Source organism: Spermophilus citellus (genome assembly GCF_964194105.1).
Source record: "Spermophilus citellus genome assembly, chromosome: 3".
Lineage (NCBI taxonomy): Eukaryota > Metazoa > Chordata > Mammalia > Rodentia > Sciuridae > Spermophilus > Spermophilus citellus.
This window is the reverse complement of record NC_138184.1, coordinates 90505503-90520053: the sequence shown is the minus strand read 5'-3', so window position 1 is coordinate 90520053 and position 14551 is coordinate 90505503. Positions and strand designations below refer to the sequence as shown.

The 14551-nt window shown below is 48.8% G+C and overlaps 1 protein-coding gene across 1 annotated transcript in view; it reads right to left on the bottom strand.

Moving 5' to 3' along the window:
* The window catches only part of DNAH10 (dynein axonemal heavy chain 10), a 114200-nt gene that overhangs the window by 80083 nt on the left and 19566 nt on the right, over window positions 1-14551 (bottom strand). Inside the window, exons 11-18 of the mRNA XM_081285689.1 lie at window positions 12753-12947; window positions 10912-11082; window positions 9205-9381; window positions 8090-8215; window positions 7139-7311; window positions 5840-5991; window positions 3578-3742; window positions 2811-3018 (exon numbers count right to left, since the gene is read on the bottom strand). Of these exons, the coding sequence (XP_081141815.1) occupies window positions 2811-3018; window positions 3578-3742; window positions 5840-5991; window positions 7139-7311; window positions 8090-8215; window positions 9205-9381; window positions 10912-11082; window positions 12753-12947 (1367 nt within the window). The remainder of the gene's footprint in view (window positions 1-2810; window positions 3019-3577; window positions 3743-5839; window positions 5992-7138; window positions 7312-8089; window positions 8216-9204; window positions 9382-10911; window positions 11083-12752; window positions 12948-14551) is intronic.

Sequence of the window (14551 nt, the reverse complement as noted above, 5' to 3'; positions counted from 1 at the left end):
ACAGACTGGGGCCTGTGACCCTGTGCGTCCCTTTTATCCTGAATTTATGTGAATTGTGCATTTCTCATGTTGGAAAGTTGGCTACCTCTTGGTGGGAAATGACAGTGATGACCTCTGAACACTGCCCGGCTCAGGTTCAGGAAAAAGGAACACTCCCTCCCTCGCCCCATCTGCCATCCTGTGTTGTCCTTTCTGGGGTCACACAACCAGGGACATGCCAGGATGGGACACTTCTTCAGCCTTCAAATCTGCTTCCCCTCTTCCCCCCACACAACCCAGTAACCTCATGGCAGCTGCAGAGAGTTTTAAAAACACCCTCTCTCTCTGTCTCTCCCCAGATTAAAACACTCCAGAACCCCCACTGCTTTCAGAACTCCGCAGCCCCTGGTTAGGGTTTCTAGATTGTGACTGATCCAGCCCCACCTGCCTCTCAGCTTCGCCCTCCCTCTTGACCCTTCAGCTGGTCTCTGGGTGTCTACACAGAGGGCTCCTCTCCTTCCAGCCTGGGCTGACACGTGGCTTCCCATGGCCGTTCTGGACCACCACAGTACAGCAGCCCTCAGACGTAAGTTATTTGGCTGTGTGTCTTCCTCAGAAAGCACCTCACACACGTTCCCTGGGTCTTGCCTTGCTCCCCTGAAGGGATGGAGAAGCTCCCCAAGGACAGGGCCTCATCTGTGACTAAGACACAGTCCAGAGCCTGGCTCACATCAGGCTCTAAGAAGCCTTCAACAAATGAATGAGTGAATGGTAGACCAATGATGGACAGAGGGGTGGATGGATGGATGGATGGTGAATGGGTGAATGGATAGATGGATGGGTGGATAGATGGGTGGAGGGATGGATAGATGGTGAATGGGTGAATGGATGGATGGATAGGTGGATAGATGAGTGGATGAATGGATAAATGAGTGGATGGATAGATGGGTGAATGGATAGATAGATGGATGTATGGGTGGGTGGATGGATAGATGGGTGGATATGTGGATGGATGGATGGATAGATAGATGGATATATGGATGGGTGGAGGGATGGATAGATAAATATATGTATGTATGTATGTATGCATGCATGTATGAATGGATGGGTGGATGGATAGATGATAGATGGATGGATAAATAGATAAATAAAAGGATGGATATATGGATAGATAGATAAATATATTTATATATGTATGTATGGATAAACAAAAGGATGGAAGAATGGATAGACATGATAAATTGATGGATAGATGGATGGATAAATAGGTGGATGCAGAGATGAATGAAAGGATGGATAGATGGATGGATGAATGGATGGATGGATGGATGGAAAGTACCATAGTAGAAATGCAAACACTGCAGAAGGCAGCTCTATATACGGGGCTATTTTAGGAGTCTAAAAAGCAACAATAAAACATAAATGAAATATATAGAAAACAGATTTACTTAAAGAATCAACTTGTTTGTCAAATGGGGTCCAGAACACAAGGCCAAAGGTCTTTATTGTATTTATTAATGTGTTATCTCAAAGTGGATTTAGTAGCTCACAGAGACACTTAACTACAGGAGGAGACCCTAAAATCAGTGGAGTAGACCAAAAAAAGGAAGAAGATGTTAATCAGAGACACTTGTGGTGTGGCACTATACTGTCCAGGTTCAAATCCCAGCCCTCTCTCTCCCTCACTGCATGGCCCCAGATGAGTCCCTTAACCTTCCAATACTTTGTGTCCTCTTCTATAAAATGGGGATGAGAACTATAAAGAGCATGGCACAGAGCAAAGTACAGGTGAGCGCTCCTGTCTGTGAACTTTAAAAATAAATATAACCAGAGTCAAGAATGAGACTAAGGGGCTGGGGTTATAGCACAGTAGTAGAGCACTTGCCTAGCATGCGTGAGGCACTGGGTTCAATCCTCAGCACCATGGAAAAATAAATAACATAAAGTAAAGGTATTGTGTCCAACTACAAAAAAAAATTTTTTAAAAAAAGAATGAGACTAAGAATGCAAATCATAAATACCTGTACACTAGCTACATTAGGCTACAAATGTGGTCCTAAGCTTCCCATCAGCCAAGGAGGAAAAGGAAAGTCAACAATTCATCACGACCATGCCATTTAAAAACAAAACAAAAATGAAAGAGAAAAAAAGAAAAACGCCTTTCAGGAAGCAAAGGTCAAATAGCAAACTAGGGTTCTTCCCAAAGAACACTGTGTGAAGAGAACAACACCCTGTGATGTGGCTGTGACAGGCACTACTGAAGGTCATAGGCCAGTTTCTAGAGTAGCCCTAAGTGGCCAGCATGCACACCAGGGCAGCGTGAGGGCCGCTACTGTGATGATGTCCAGGCACTCAGCACTCGCTGGACGTAGCCAACCTGCAGGGCATGAGGAGGAGAAGGGGCAGCAGCTGCCAGGGGCAGCGGCAGGTGCAGGAGGCAACCCACCCCCCTGACGACAGTTCCAGAGGCCAGTTACTAGGCCAGCAAGAAGGGGAGTGGGCCAGGGGTCTTTCCGATCGGTTTCTCTTGGGGACCCTCTGCTGCCAGCTGTGCCGCACTCGGACCTCGGAGAGTCAGGGCAGACAGAGGGATAATCCCACACATTGTGAATGTCAAGGGACCTAACAAGAACATGAGCCCAAACGAAGGTCGCCCTCCTTCCTCGGGGCCCTTTTGGCCAGAAGGTAGCCTCCCAGCCCAACTAAAGCCCATCCTGCCCCTGCCAGGCCCTTCAACAGTCAGACAAACAGACATTTAACCCGGGAGTGCTGTTTGCAACACACACACACACACACACACACACACACACACACACGGAGACAGGACTTACTTCAGGATGAGCCTCACTAGCACCTCGTAGATCCTGTTCTCCCAGTACTCATAGTAGGCAGACAGCTTAGGGGCCCTGCCGGTGTTTGTGTGGATGACCAGACCCTCGACCTTGGTCAGCAGCGGCCCGATGGCCAGGTACCACCGGACCATGTGGTCGATGTCTCTGGCCCTCTCTCGCTCAATGTACTCAAAGAATTCCTTCACTCCTGCAGAGGAAGACCCCGTCACAGCCGTCCGTGACACAGGGAAGGACGTCCAAATCCCAAGCTGCGTGTCCAGCTCACACAGCCTCCAACCTTGACCCCAAAGTGGAAATTGAGTCAACACCCAAGTCAAGATACACCCCGAGCCAAAGATCAGCGACGACCCCTGAATGTGAGTCATGTGTGCACAGGTGTGCCCGGGACAGCAGGAGGTTTTGGGTGTCCTCAGGTGACCTTCCTTTTCTTGAATTCCTTGTTAACTAGTCCAGGACCACTCAAAACAATCCATAAACAAGCAAACGTGAGTCCACAAGAGCACGGGCCACCTCACTGTCACCAAGTTACTGACAAGAGCACTACTGATTTCCAGACCTGAGATTCTGCAGAACTATTTGTCTATACAGTGGGACAAGACTGGGATCCTTCCAGGTAAGTGTGTGGGACCTCTAGGCATGCTTTTTTATCCCAGTGGCAGAACAGACATGCATGATACATACAAAACCCTGGCCAACGGGACTGCCCATCCCTCCCGCGGCTGGAAAAACCAAGAAGCCAGTCCCACCTGGGAGCTCCTCCTCACTTTTAGGCGCCGGATATTTAAAGAGGTTTACGGACTCTATGAACGTGAGCCTGGAGGAAATGTCATTGGAATTCTTGTGAATCTGGTGGACAAGAGACTCGAACTTCCCAATGGCCTGTTTGCACCGACTTATATAGTCAGCAATACCTTTGGAGAAAAAAAGAAAGATGTGTGGCTTCCAGCCCTGCCGTTCACATCCCTCCCACCAAAGACATTAACATGACACCTGTCACAAGAAAGTGCTTGTGCCAGCTGCTCGGGCCTGGGAGGGGCAGAGAGCCACTCAGCCCCCTGAGGGACCGGGAGAAGGCCTGTGCCCAGAATCAACTGAGATCACCAGAAATGGCTTTACTCTGTTTATTTTATATTTAGACATAAATTAATTTCACTTCTATTTATATATGAATACATTTAACATTTATATGTATATCACCACCACGTTTCTTGTGCTCTTAGCATACTCATGTTTGAGAGCCGTGGAGAGAAAGCCCCATGGGGCCTGGTATCTTCTCACTGCCCCCTTCCTGGGCCCTCCACTGCCTGCTGCCTGCCCGCAACACCCCAGCCTGAGCTCACGAAGCTCAGCAGGACAGGGAGCAGCAAGTACTTAGGATCAGTCCCACGCTTCATAATAAAACAAAACAAAACAAAACAAAAACTCAAAAATGGTTGCAGACTGCTCGGTTACCCATGAAACTGGTTACGCATGAAACTGTAACAACTTTAGGGGGAAAAAATGAGAGAAAAATTTTAAGATCTAAGGCGAGTCGACATTTTACCAAAAACAACATCTTGGACTTCATCAAAATTTTAAACTTTGGCTCAACAAAAGACCCCACTGAGAGGATGAAAAGACTGGCCAGAGTGGGGGGAAATACATGTGAACCATACATTCAGCCGGGAGGAGGAGTAGCGGGAATGTGCACTTGGCTCTCGGGGCTCAACAGCACGTGCTGCGGCGAGCTGGGCACCCCGCTTGCACCCAGGACAGTGTAACGAACAGAAGGACAAGCAGAGACCAAGAGACACAAGAAGACACTTCACAAAAGACACGAGACAGCAGACAGGCATGTGGCCAGCTGCTCAACCCCACAGCCATTGCAGAAATGCAAACTCAGGGCTGGGGATGTGGCTCGGGTTCGATCCTCAGCACCACGTACAAACAAAGATGTTGTGTCTGCCGATAACTAAAAAATAAATAAATATTTTTTAAAAATTAAAAAAAAAAAAGAAATGCAAACTCCAACCACAGGAGACCCTGTGACCCAGGGGCCCAGTGGCCAGGGTGGGAGCATGAGGGAAGGGGCCCCTCCTGCGCTGCTGCTGCAAGCATAGAGCCCCCTGGGAGAACAAAGAGCGACATTAGGAAAACCAAGCCAACCACCCCGCTGCGCAGGACTCAGCCATCAACGCCGAGCATTCACCCTGGAAAACCACCCAGAAAAGGCTCAAAACATCCCATAAACAAGCAAAAGTGAGTCCGCAAGAGCACGGGCCACCTCACTGTCACCAAGTTACTGACAAGAGCACTACTGTATTGCTGCATTTTTATCACACTCTTGAAAAAAACCAAATGACAGCTGTGTGGGAGGGATAATTGGTCAGCAGAAGGGATCTCTGGTCAGCAGGGTGTAAGGAGAGGGCGGGGACAGAAAGACACAGGTTCCACTCCAGCCACTGGGCGTGGAAATGTCCAGGATCTCCAACGTGTCCAAGTCGACGTCTTGGGTGTGATATTTTGATTCTGCAAAAAGCTACCTCTTGGGGGGCACCAGGTAAAGGATCCGTGGGACCTCCCTATATTTAATTATTACAATGCAAGAGAGCCAAGTATTCTCTCCCAGTTCCATTTTTAATTTTAAAAAGTAAAGGTCACTTTATGTTCAGAGGTGAGAGGTCAGTGGAGTGTCAAAGTAGCACACTTTTTAAATTTTGTTCCCAGAGAAAGCCTGGGGATTCACTCCAAGTTCCACAAAGAATTTTTTTTTTATTAACCCTCAAAAGCTATTTAACTCGGGCTGGGGCTGGGGCTCAGTGATAGAGCACTTGCCTAGCACGTGTAAGGCACTGGGCTCAATTCTCAGCATTGAATAAATGAATAAAATAAAGGTCCATCAACAACTTAAAAACTTTTTAAAGCTATTTAACTACATCTATGAACGTGAAAAAAATTGCAATTCAACTCAAACAATTATTTTTGGCGTCCCAAAGTCAAAAGGGCAGTCAACAGCAGGGCCCTGTTACCTAGCGAGTTCCAGTTCAGCCTCTTATAGCCAGATCTGAACACGCGGACCAACTCCTGCGAGTGATCATCAAGGAGGAGAGTCTCCGCCTCATTCAGGGTTCCAATGAGCATGTGGTAGTGGTCCAGCATACGCTGCATCCCGTCTGTGTACCTGCATGTTCCAGGACAGAAACGGTGACGCCCGGGAGAAGCTTAATAGCCCAACCACAAACCACCAAAGATCAGGAACCAGCACGTTTAATCAAGAGGCCTGCAGAGGGGAAGGGCTGTAGCTCAGCATCAGAGGTCTTGCCTAGCAAGGATAAGGCCCTGGGTACATCCTAGCACTGGGGCGGGGGGTGGGGGAAAGATTCACAGAAACTTCAAACAATTCCACTATTCTGACTAACTTTGTTTTAATATTGGTTGTTATTTGCATTAACATGTAATAGTTTATTCTTGTTCTTTTTAGATTGGTGAGTAAACTCATACTTTAAACACTTCCTTGTTTTGAGTGTGGTTGCTATGGTCTGGATCTAAGAATGCCACCCACCCCTGAAAGCTCATGTGTGAGGCAATGCAGGAATGTTCAGAGGCGAAATGATGAGTTTATCAGAGCTGGAATCCCGTCACTGAGTGGACTACTGGGTGGTAACTATAGGCAGGCAGGGCATCGCTGGAGGAAGTAGGTCACTGGAGGTGTCCTTGGGGACTATATCCTGTCCCTGGCTCCTAAGCTCTCGCTCTGCTTTCTGGCTGCCTGGAGCTGAGCAGCTCTCCTCTACCACACCCTCCCACCATAATATTCTGCCTCACTCAGGCCCAGAGCAATGGAGCCAGAGACCAGGGGCTGAGCCTCTGAAACCAGGAGCCCCGAAGAAAATTTCTCTCCTCTAAATTGTTCTTGTCATGTATTTTGGTCACAGCAAGAAAAAACTAACACACACAGTGGTCGATGTTGATAGTTATGAGACCCAAATGAAAGCTCTGAGGGGCTGGGGTTCGATCCTCAGCACCACATAAAAATAAAATAAAGGTATCATGCCCACCTAGGACTAAAAAATATTTTTTAAAAAATTAAGGCTTTGGGCTGGGATTGTGGCTCAGTGGTGGAGTGCTCGCCTAGCACGGGCAGGACCCGGGTTTGATTCTCAGCACCACATAAAATAAAGGCATTGTGTTGTGTCCATCTACAACTAGAAAATAAAGATTTTTAAAAAAATGAAGGCTTTGAAGGGAGAGGGTCCTAAGTAGTTTTTATGAGTATAAGGGGCTGAGACCAAAGAGTTTACTGATAGTTTAAGAAAAGATCTGTTTACCTAAGAAATTTGTCCTCTTGGAGAGCAATGTTTCTTGCGAGTTCAGGGACAGGGAATCCCAGCTGTTCCAAGTACTTGGTTTCATGAATAATCTCTTTGAGAACTGGAGAAAAATTGATTACAAAAATAGTCCCCTTTTCCAGAGTCGACGCCTCCTCATTGTTGGCAGATGTCTGTGGAAGAGAGGTCTCATCAGCCTGGGAAAGACGGGTGGTCCGAGGGGTCAGCACATTCCAAGTTAAATGTGAATTTGAAAAAAGATCAACGTGGGCCCCTTCTCCCTGGAACTAGCTGGAGTGTGCATTTTCTTTGGTCAACAGAGTTTTTAAAGAATCTAATTTCATCACCAACATTTAAAAATTGGGAAATCCCATAAAAATCCAGAATGTGGCTTCCTTTGAAAGCCAGGGAAATCCAATCACCTCGGCAGGGACAGGCTGGCAGTGGGCTGCAGCTGCCCCTTTGGATAGGACGTAAGCAATCCAAGCTCCTGGGGGTCCCACCCGGCCCTCTTCCTTCATGTCGGTAGAACTTGACAATTTGGTAGAATTTCAGGAACTAATAAGCTACAGCTGCTGGGTTCCTCCTAATGGCTGCATTTTTTTCCACTGAGCACAGGCCCAGTGGTTAAGATTAGGATGAATGGCATGAGAGGGCATTTTTCTGAGGTTTAAAAAACAACCCACTGTCAGCTGTTCCATGCATGGTTCAACTGACACTTTGCACGTCTCTGTCATCTTGTCCCATTTTCCATGCGGAGTCCGAGGTTAAACCTCGTGCCCAGAGTCACCAGGGCTGCCCACCAGCCCATTCATACCTTGACCGCAACATGCACCATCTCCCTTCTCCTTCCCACCCACCTCATGGGGGACAGCAAATCACACCGGGGGGGGGGGGGGGAGGGCAATGCGCCCCCACCCGGTCCGGCCCTGGCAGGTGTTCGATGCGCACCTTAGTGAGCAGGCTCTTCTTCATGAGGTTGGGCAGGACCTGCTCCGTGGTCTCCTTCCACTGCTCATACTTGTGGTCCTCGTAGTCCTTCATCGTCCGACCCACCTCCAGATATTTTTGTTTGACCTATTGAAGAATTCAATCAATTCTGTCCTCAGAAATAACATTTTCTCAACTCTCTCTCTGCCTACCTATATTCATTACTTATAACACCTTGGTTCGAGTAGGTGTGACTTGAAGTCCAGGCTTGCTCTAGCATAGATCATTAAACTACACCCCAGTGGCATGTGGTACGGCCCGTGCACTCAGAATTGTTCCTTATGTTTTTAAATGATGAGAAGAAAAGCCGTGCTCTGTGATACAGGAATTATCTGAAATTCACACAGCATCGTCCATAAATAAAGTGCAGTGGGTTTTGGGGTTTTCTTTTTTTTTTTCGGTATTGAGGAGGGAACCCAGAGGTGCTCCTACCCCTGAGCTACATCCCTAGGGCTTTTTATTTGATTTTGAGACAGGGTCTCACCAAGTTGCCCAGGCTGGCCTCAAACGTGCAATCCTCCTGCCTCAGCCTCCCAAGTTGCTAGGATCACAGGTGTGCACCACCATGCCCCGTCCCATAAGTAAAGCTTTATTGAAACAGCTTGTTGGCCTGTCTACTCCTCATCTGAGAATACTCTCGCAACAGTATCAGACTGACTGGTTGCAACACAAATCATGTGAGCTTCAAATACCCCAAATATTTACTGCTTGGATCTTTAAGAAAAAGGTGGCCAACCTCTGCTCTGTAATGAACAAAAAGCCATGGCTCGCTGGGAGGACCGGTCCCAAAAGGCAGCGGTCATAGGTCAATAGAAGCCCTCAGGACCCTGGAACGTGTCCTGTGTTTAAAGATGCCATAAAGAAAGGGCACATAAGGCCGTTTTAAATATAAGCCCTAAACTCAGGACCACAGGAAAGACCCCCTAATCTGCAGATGTGAGTTTGAGGTCAATGCGTTTCTCACATGGCCCGTCGCCGGTGGTGGCCACCCAGGCAATGATCCCCCTGTACCCGGGAGACCTGCCGCTAGGAGGGAGCAGTGGGCAGATGGCAACGGCTTCAGAAAAGCCACCCACCTCCTGGCCCCGCTCGCTGTCCAGGATCTCCTCCACTTCCTGGAACCTGAGGATGGTGTGCTTGATGCGGAAGAACAGAGACCGCTCCCAGTAGATGGAGCCTGCCACCGGAGGGTGGTTCTTGTACAGAGGAGGGTTTTCAAGGTTCTTGACAAAGATCTTATTCACGATGTCGATCTGAAAAGCAACCAAACGTACTGTTGGTGCTGGACGTCACCACGTGAGCGGAGAAAGAGGTGACGCGTGGATGCAAACTAGAAGCTGGAGGGGTGTCCTAGGACACAGAGCTTTCACCATGTGTGCTCCCCACGGCTTTCCCTCGTGCTCCCTGGTCATCCTCCCCTTGGCTCGGCACCTGCACTGCTCCAAGTGGCCTTAGGGACGCAGGCCCTGTTCGCTGCACACACTGGATTATCAGACATCTGGAAATCTCTTCTAGACATAACCAGGGTCAAGCCAAAATAATAATAAAGCAGCAGCATTTCTGGGCATGGGGTGTAGCTCTGTGGCAGAGGACTTGCCAGGCAAGCGCGAGGCCTGGGCTCAACCCCTGTGTTCCTGAGCATTGCATTGCATTTGAATGATTAGGGGTGGTCCACCTCCAACCCCAGAACCTAAGGGTGTGACACGGGCCAGCAGAGTTGCAGACAGACTTCAGGCTGCAGGTCTGCGGACCTTAGAATGGGAGCTCTCCTAGACAGGCATTGCACTCGCAAAGCCCCTGAAAACAGGAGGGGCCAGGGAAAGCCCAGAGTGGAAGGGGCAGGAACTGCCAGAACCGGGGCAGAACAAAGCGGTGGACCCTCCCTGGAGGCTCCAGGAGGGAATGCAGCCCCGCTGACCCCTGGATGCAACCCAGGGCAATGGTGACAGATTTTGCCCTCCGGTTCTGCAAGAGCATAAACTTGTGCTGAGGTCACTGCAGGAAGATCTGCCAGAGCAGCAGCAGGACTAACACCCGAGGGGTCCGCTTGGGCCTTTCCTTCCACGACCCTTGTTGGCCTAACCATTTCCCATGTTCTCAGCTTATTTTGTGATTATTCACTTGTGTGTGCATGTGTGTTTCTCCCACTAGAAACTGATTTCTTTTTGTTGTTGTTCTTTTTTGTGGGGGTGGGTACCAGGGGTTGAATTCAGAGGCACTCAACCACTGAGCCACATCCCCAGGCCTATTTTTATTTAGAGACAGGGTCTCAGTGAATTGCTTAGGGCCTCGCCATTGCTGATGCTGGCTTTGAACTCACAATCCTAGTGCCTCAGCCTCCCAGGCCACCGGGATTACAGGCATGCACCACCCCGCCCCGCTAGAAACTGATTTCTTTAATGGCAGTTTCTGCGTTTCACTCATCCATCTCTGTGCTAATGTCATCACTTGGAACACTGGGCACTGGATGACTTTTTCTGAATTAACTGTCAGTATGTGGACAGTCCCTGGACGAGGTTAGCCACCACCACTATCATCATTACGATTATTTCTGACTCCTCAGGCCTGCCCTAATGTGAGGGAGACAATATTGTACTTGATAAATGCTTATTTAATTTCTTCACCAAGTAAACAAAACCATGCTGTTGGGGGTCACCCCCATCATGTGACATGCTCCTGGGGAAAACTCTGCGGTTCCCTGGCATTTACATAGGAAAGGGCGATTCAGTCCATTTGACCACGTGGATTTTTATTGCCACAAGAGCTATGGATTTTCCAGTTACCTCTTTACAATATTGGGCGAGAATGTCATTAAATTTCATCATCATCTGCCGATTCACAGCCTCCCGCGAACGAATATGCTTAAATTTTAAGAGCATGTCAAAGGCCGCTTCAGCGGATCGAAGTGTCTTAAAAGATTCATCAATGAAATTTTTTGCTTCTTTCTCAATAACCTGGAATTTAAAAAAAATCATAAAGCAGCCCTCATGCCCCTGTAACTATTCTGCAAAAACAAAGTGGCAAGAAACGAGAAAAAAAAATCCATAACGGGGGACAGATTTCTACTGCACTTCCATGGGAGCTGGCACAGCTAGAAACAGCAGCTAGTTGCAGGGATTTTCTGCTCTCTCTCACCAGCCAATTCAAAACAAGGCGGGAGAGAAGATTTACAAGAAATAAATCATATTTTTAAAACACATGGGAAAGAGCCAGGTGTGATGGCACACACCTATAATTCCAATTGCTTGGGAGGCTGAGGCAGGAGGATAGTGAGTTCAAAGCCAGCCTCAGCAACTTAGTGAGGCTCTGAGCAACTCAGGGAGACCCTGTCTCTAAATAAAATATAAAAAGGGCTGGAGGCGTGGCTCAGTGGTTAAACACCCCTGGTACCAAAATCCCCAGTACAAAACAAAACAAAACCAAAATAAACAAACAAAAAACCATGGGAGGGGACAAGAATGGAGAGAATTGGCGGATTTTTTTGCTGCACAGGAACTTTAGGAAGGCCAAGAGTTATAACCTCATGTATCCACGGGGGAGCAGGTGAGCACTGGTTTGCTCCAGAAAGAAAAAGAAACCTCTAGGCGGCTGAGCATTTGGAGACACCAGGCTGGGGGTTGGGGTGAAGGCCCCGGGGCAAACGCAGCTCCCTCCTGCCTCTGCACAGCCAGGCTGGTATGAGCTGCCACCCTCCCATCCGCATCCCCTTCGATAAGAGTGGAGGTTAGTTCTAAAAAATTTCAAGCAGAATGATGCCGGAAGCCAGAAATCAGTGACAGACGTCTTCAAATTTCCAAAGTGATTTTCCACTCTGAATTCCGTACCTCTCACCTTGGAGTTCACTCGTACCAGACTCAAAAATATATACGTCCCGTGAGACCTGTCTGAAGAAGCTACTCAGAAATGGGCTCCAGAAAAACAAAGGAGTCAACAAGGGGAGACATGAGATCCAGGAATCTGAGGACCCTGAGGAGAGTCCCCGTGTGGGGGGCGGTGACACCTGTCCCCCCTCGATTCCCAGGCAGGGGGGGTCTATGCCGTATGGAGCAAGCCCTGATCACATCCAGCTGCATGTGAACTTGGTCTGCCTGGGGAGTGGTGCGGGGACAGCTGAGGAATGTCCACCTCGCCTCACATCTTACTCTGTATTGTTTCTGGGTTTTACTAATAAGCAGGTATTATTTTTCATGGATTAAAAACAAAGCAAAGGCCTGGGGATGTGGCTCAAGCGGTAGCGCGCTCGCCTGGCATGCGTGCGGCCGGGGTTCGATCCTCAGCACCACATACCAACAAAGATGTTGTGTCCGCCGAGAACTAAAAAATAAATATTAAAAAAAATTCTCTCTCTCTCTCCCTTTTAAAAAAAAAATAAAGGTATTGTGTCCACCCACAACTGAAAAATAAATATTAAAAAAAAAAAAGCAAAGAGGGGCTGGGGCCCTGGGTTTGATCCCCAGCACCACATAAAAATAAACAACATAAAGGTATCGTGTCCACCTACAACTAAACATATCTAAAGAAAAAAAAAAACTAAGTGTCACTAAACAATCCAACAAATTTAACATGGGGACAGCACGGTGACTGTGACTGCTTCCCAGGTCACATAGACAGGTGTGTGACTTGCCAGGACTTCGATCTTGAAGTCGTCCATCACGAATTTCCAGTACTGGGCGGACTTGTTGCTGAAGGGGTCGAAGGTGAGGTTTTCCATGGGGGTGACCAGGCTGTCCACTCTGCACAGGACGTCGTCGATACGCTTGGGGTCCCCTGTCACAGCCTTCAGTTCTGGACCAAATATATTGTAGAATTCCTCCATAACCTGCCAGACAACAGAAAAGGAGGCTCTGCATTTTTGTTTTCTCGTGAATATTCCAACTACAAACGGAGAGCACATATACATTTACCTGAGCACAAGAATCCCGTCACACAGGCGACCACCACCCACTGAGACCTTTGGAACTATGCCACTGCACTAGGACCACACCTGGACACCGACCCCTGCTCACGTGTCTGCACATTCTCCCCTGCCACCCCCCACCCTTCCCGGGCTGCTCCTGCTTGCAGCCAGATGCCCATTGTCATTTTCCCTTCCTTCCTGCCTCAGGGACTTTGCACTCACCAAAGAGCCTCATAGTTCCTGCTTAGCCCTGAATGTCTCTTTCTTGTGTCCAGCACTCACAGACCCGCTCAGATCCTAGCCATGCTTCCAGAGCACCCTCCACTGCTTCTTGTGGCCTTTCAGCTGTAGCTGTGTGTATGTGATTGTCACACCTGCTGTCCTTTTCTTCCACTAGTCGGACACTCCATGAAGCTAAGGACTAAGGAAGTGTTCCAGGGCTGGCGTCCCAGGCCCTCGCCCTGGATAGGTGCACAGGCCCTCCCTCAGGTGTGGCCTGGGCTGGGTTGAAGGCTCTGCTGTCATCATCACAAAATTAATGACTTTTTCTGTGAACTTGTTTATGTCAACACAGTCCATGGAACTGTGGTGCACAGGTGAACAGAACCTGCCTGTCTGTTGTCCTTGCCACCACCTGCCCCCACCCCGTGCACCACACAGAGCACTTCGATGCCCCCATGAGCAGGGGCTTCCAGTGGACTCCTGAGACTCAAAGCCAGCCGAGGCAAGTGCATGGCATCTACAGTGAGTAAGCAGGGGAAGAGTAAGAAAGGGCATCTGCCATCCAAACCAGGGCTTGCAGCCAGGCACCATGGTGCACACCTATAATCCCAGAGACTCGGAGGCTGAGGCAGGAGGATCAGGAGTTCAAAGCCAGCCTCAGCAATGGTGAGGCGCTAAGCAACTCAGTGAGACCCTGTCTCTAAATAAAACATAAAATAGGGCTGGGGATATGGTTAAGTGTCCCTGAATTCAATCCCTGGTAGCCACCCCCCTCCCCCCCCCAAAAAAAAAAAAAAACAGAGCTTGCTTCAGATGCAGTAAGGAGGCAAAGAAATGCTCGAGGCCAAGGCACCCTGCCACCTCCTTCCCTGCTCCTGCTGCCTCCTGCTCCAGCAGGAGGGACAATGATATCCATAAGGCAAAGGCAGGATGACCCTGAGTTCCTATTCCCTCCCAGCTCCTCAGTGAGCCCGAGGGACAGGGTCTTGGGAAGAGGTGTGACTTTCCCCTAGTGAGACTGAAGCTGCGAGCTGGCTACATGGAGAGCTGCCACTGTCCCAGAGCAACAGAACAGGTCTGTGACACACCAATAGGAGCAGCCGGGGGCTGCCTTTGAAGCTGCTCTTGAACCACTGAGATGCCAGCAGCATCAAGGCCTGGTCTGTCTTCACTTTTTTTTTTTTTTTTTTGTACCAGGGATTGAACTCAGGGGCACTCCACCACTAAGCCCCATCCCCAGCCCTATTCTGTAGTTTATTTAGAGACAGGGTCTCACTGAGTTGCTTAGCCCCTCACTGTTGCTG